This window comes from Salvia splendens, unplaced genomic scaffold (assembly GCF_004379255.2).
Source record: "Salvia splendens isolate huo1 unplaced genomic scaffold, SspV2 ctg1048, whole genome shotgun sequence".
NCBI classification, from domain to species: domain Eukaryota; kingdom Viridiplantae; phylum Streptophyta; class Magnoliopsida; order Lamiales; family Lamiaceae; genus Salvia; species Salvia splendens.
Window position 1 is genome coordinate 25,209 of NW_024598590.1, and position 4,949 is coordinate 30,157.

The 4,949-nt window shown below is 41.9% G+C and overlaps 1 protein-coding gene across 1 annotated transcript; it reads right to left on the minus strand.

The window, feature by feature from the left end:
• Nucleotides 1-1,105: 1,105 nt before the first annotated feature.
• On the minus strand, nt 1,106-2,260 carry LOC121788450. The gene is made up of 2 exons (XM_042187122.1): nt 1,625-2,260; nt 1,106-1,417 (listed from the first exon to the last, which is right to left on the minus strand). The coding sequence occupies exons 1-2, from the start codon at nt 2,063-2,065 to the stop codon at nt 1,142-1,144; spliced, it is 717 nt and encodes a 238-aa protein (XP_042043056.1). The 5' UTR covers nt 2,066-2,260; the 3' UTR covers nt 1,106-1,141.
• Nucleotides 2,261-4,949: the final 2,689 nt, after the last annotated feature.

Below are 4,949 nucleotides of genomic sequence, written 5' to 3' on the forward strand. Positions count from 1 at the left end.
TACTAGTATACATGAGTGTGTATAGTTAGATTCAGATTGTGAAATTTCAAAATATGAGATTAAATTCGCTAATCTTTCAGAATATGGGATTGAGGCACGCAAATTTTTCAGAATAAAGGATTTTTGTTTTTCTTCTTCTTATTTTTCTTACAAAATATATGAATTGACCAAACTATATATTTGTGAATCTGTTTCTAGCTATATGGCTACGGTCATCTCCGTCGTAGTTCCCGATCGGAATGGTGGGAATGGTAACTCAACATTCATGTCTCTTTTTCTCTTTACACATGCAAATTTGTGTCAGTGTGTGTGAAGATTTCGTGTGTTTCAGGCAAGTTGGATTATGTAGTTTTCAGTTTTGGATCCGCAGATGGTTGGTTATAAGGTAAATCTAATTTGATGCTGATTTGATACATAATTTTTACGGTCAATTTCCTGCATTTCCTTTCCCAATTTCGTGCTAGCTAATTAGACAGATTATAGATAATTTATACATCCTTCATTTCTAGAACTATTAGGCCAAATTAGCAAGATCGAGATAAGATTTTCTTCTGCAAAAATTGAACTTATGAAAACATGAATGTATGCTTGAAAAACAGACTTGTTTTGACATTTAATGATGAAACAGAGCATTTCTCTACATGTAAGTTCAAAATCTCCGGATGTTATCAGCTCTAAATGTTGTTAGCAGATTTCACGAATTGGTAATTTGGTCAATTCATGTATTTCGTTGAATCACTGAACATCATCACATACGCCATATATATATATATATATATATATATATATAGGGAGATGATCAAAATAAGTATGTGTTTAAATCCAGAAATGCAGACCAAATCTTGGCCCTAGGATTAGATGATCTAATGGTCAATAATTAACCAAAAACACGGAAGGTCATAATTAAGCAATTTTAGGTCATATTATAATATTTGGGTTTAATGTCATGCTAAGATCGTTTTAGGTCATGCTTTGTTAGCATGACCTAAAAATTACCTAATTATGACCTAAAAGTGACCTAATTATGATATTGTTCTGCGTTTCTGTATTTAAATCTAATATATATATATATATTTCATGATAGGTATGGTTTGAGAGGTGGATATGTCTTATCTTTACAAATAAAGGGAGTGAACTATTATTATTGTGTGGTTGAAAATGAGATGACAGCATTCAAATCTGCGAGACATTCAGTGGGGAGGCTAAGAAATGTGTCCATGAAAAGATCATTGATGGGATCAACCGTCGCCACCCCAACAAGTCTGCATTTCCCATCTTCATCCATTCTCTCCCCTCTCCCCTCTCTCGTCTTTCCCTTCGATTCATCTGATGTCAACACCGTCTCCACCAGCAGCGGCCGCGCTTTGTACACGCTCCCAACCGAGAAGCAGAATTCCGCTATGAACTTGAGATCAACCTACACACCATCATGGTGGTATAATTATGATTAAGATTCAAGAGCATTCGGTGTGTGTGAGTTGGCCAAGCGGTAGAGAGGATAATGTATGAGGCCAAAGGTCTAAGGTTCAAGGCGCCACCTTTAAATTTAAATTCATTTATCTATAAAGAAAAGAAAAGGATCAAGAGCTTTTGTATTTCATATTCAGAGACGAAGCCAGCCTACCTTGCCGGATTCTTGGTTGATTTCTCCACGGAAGACCCGGGGGAGTACGTCTATTTTGAGGAAAGGCGGGAGCGGGAGCCCTAGGAAGGTGGTTGTGGCGGTAGACAGGGGTGGGATGTAGAGCTTTTCCACGTCGAACTCGACGGAAACTTGGCCGTCGGGGAGCTTTGTGGCAGTGCCGGAGCCTGCACCGCCGGCGGCATTGTAGCTGAAGTCGGGGTATCGGGAGATGCCGAGCTTGCAGGCTCCTAGAGTTTTGAAGTTAACGTTGGGTGTTTGATTGATTGTGGAGGTTGAAGCTGGTTGGTTTAGGTGGTTGGATGAGAAAGAGGTGGTTTTGAGGAGTTTAAGGTTTGGTTGGAGAGAGAAACGAGTTGTGTTTGGTGCGGAGATTCTTTTGTGGAGAGATTGAGGATTGAGATGGAAAGTTGGGCACCCCATTGTTTGATGGTTGTTTAGTTTCTCTGCAATGAGTTATGCAGAAAATGTTTGTGTTGAGAACTATTGGGGCTTTCATTTTGGATAGACTAATGTGAGGCCATTAATTGAGATCGTGAACTACTCATCCTCTTTCTTACACACACACACATATACACATAAATCATTTACTACTATCATTTCATTTTATTAAATCAAATAAAATAATTGGACGAAAAGAGCACCAAAATAAAAGTTTTTGACCTGTTCATTACGTACTTGATAATAAAAATGATCCTGCAAATATATGAGTAGTTCATGGAAAAAAAGTACCGAAAACATATTACATCACCATGTCCATTACTACTTTTAGTAATGGACCTCACATTTCACTAACATTATTATACTCACATTTTATTATAAAATAATAATTCATATAAGTAGAACTCACATTTTACTAATTTTTTCAATTCACTTTGCATTATATTTCTTAAAACTTGTATCCGGTCAAACATGACCTTGTTTTCGTGGATGAAGTAAATAGTAGGAGTATTAAAAGTTTTGATATACTTCACCCCATAAAAATCTGTTCATTTTCTATTTTCACCCCTCATAAAAATATGAGTATTTTCGTTTACGGTAAATTGTCTCAAACTCATTATCTATATACATCAATTTATTTACAACTTATATCCCTATAATTATCCTTACAAATTACTATAACTCATTAAACACTAATAGCAAAGACACATTCGTGTTGGGGAACGAGACAGCAGTGTTGGGGATACCTTATTAAATGAATAAATAGGTCGCTTTATTTTTCTCCAAATTAGTTTTCAAATTGAATTAATAAGTACATAGAGAATTGCTTATTGCATGGATTTAAAATTGTTTATCCATCAATAACAGTCAAGTTGTATTAGGCCACCCGCCGCAACGCGTCCCGCGGGTGGCTCGTATCTCGTCCTGCCGAGACGAGACGAGACGCGTTGCAGTGCCCCGTCTCGTCCCGGTCTCACCGAGACGCCCGTCCCACCGAGACGTCTCGCGGGCTGTCTCGCCATGCGCCTGCGCCACGTGGCACGAGCTGGCGCCAAGCGTGACGCCCACTCGCCGGCCCGCTAGTGGGCTTCGTCACGCTGACGCAATAAATTAATTTTTTTTTAAAAATTTTGAATTTAATAAAAAAAATTTAAAATGAAAACGGTAATATTACCGTTTTTTCGACCGTTTTATCTTTTTTTTTACTCTAATAAATACTCCTATTTCATCCTCATTACACACATAAACACACATCTATTCTTCCCAAATCATCTCCTTTTCCTCTCCAATTTTCATCTAACATCTCCAATTTTCATCACAAAATGTCCGGCGACGGAAACGAGGGCGGCTCCGGCGGGTTTAACATCAACGCGTTTGGTGACTGGGGGCATGTACAATGTCTTGGGTGGTTCCGGTTCGTCGACGCCGGACACCCAGGGCTCGTCGACGCCGGCAGGGTACCAACCACCCCATTTGATGTTGATGCATACGCTCGTCCCTCCGCCTGGAGGTATTTGCAAGGATTATCCCAAATTCGGGAGGATTATCCGGATGAACCCTCTCTGGAAGGAGGACGAGGCGGTGGAAGCTCCAGGGCATTCGACTCCGAGGAGGAAGAGGCGGAGGCGGCCGAGGAGGAGGAGGATGTAGGCCAGCATCCGTACAACCGCAAGGACACGATGGCTGTGTACAACGCCTGGATCAGCGTCTCGTACGATCCCATCGTCGGGAATCAACAAACCCGGAAGTGCTTCTGGGAAAAGGTCACCGAGGCCTACAATGAGATTAAGCCAAAGGGGTCCCGCCGCCGCATATTGAAGATGCCCCGCGCTCACTTTGACCGAGTCGACAGAGAGGTCAAAAAATTCTGCGGCATCTACAAGAACAAAGCGGCTCATTACCAAAGCGGAGCCACGGGAGCCGGCATTCTGAGATCGGCTTTGAAATCTATTTCGACGACACCGGCAAAGAATTCAGACATGTCGATGTTTGGGAGGACGTCAAAGACGAGGAAAGGTGGGTCGGCGGTGTCCGGTCCAGCTCGGGCGGTTCGGGCAGCGCCGCACAAGAGGTTGCCTCGCAGGAGGTTGAGGGCACGACAGACGATGCAGGGGGGTCCTCCCGTGGGCGCCGTCGGCCGCAAGGGACCAAGGCGGCGAAGGCGGCTAGAGGGAGGAGGGGCCGAGGCAAATCAAGCCAGGCGGGCTCCCAAGGGTCGCCCTCCTCCTTAATGTCCATGTACTTCACCGCCACGATGGCAGACACTTCCCGCATGATGCCTGCCCAATTTCAAGCCCATCATGCCGACATTGTGTATCTGGTGGGACAACTTGGTATTCCGCCTCCACCGTCTCCCTTGGGAAATGATTCGCCGGCTGAGTAGTTTTATAATTTCTATAAAATTGTATTTTAAATTGTCTTTTTTATTTATTTTGCCATGAATTTAATTATGCATTTTTTTAGCATTTTAAGTTGTAATTTTTATATTTTAATGAAGTGTGTTTTTTATTAATTGAATTTGTTGGAAATAAAAATAAAAAATGAAATTGAATGAATAGTTAAAGGATGAGATGATTAAGAGACAGATAAGGGATGGAGGGTTGCAGGTCTGTCTCTTAGTTAAGGGATGGAGTGAAAAGTACAGTGAGACTCATGAATAGTTAAAAGATGAGACGGTTAAGAGGGCGGATAAAATACAGCGCTGCGGAGGTGTGTATTGCTGTAAGGCCATCCACAATAGGAATAGCCCAGCAATAGCCTAGCCATAGCCCAGCCACTGCCACATCATCAGCACTAAAAATCCTCCTGCCACATCATAAATAGCCCAGCCATAGCCTAGCCACATCATAAATAGCCCAGTCACATC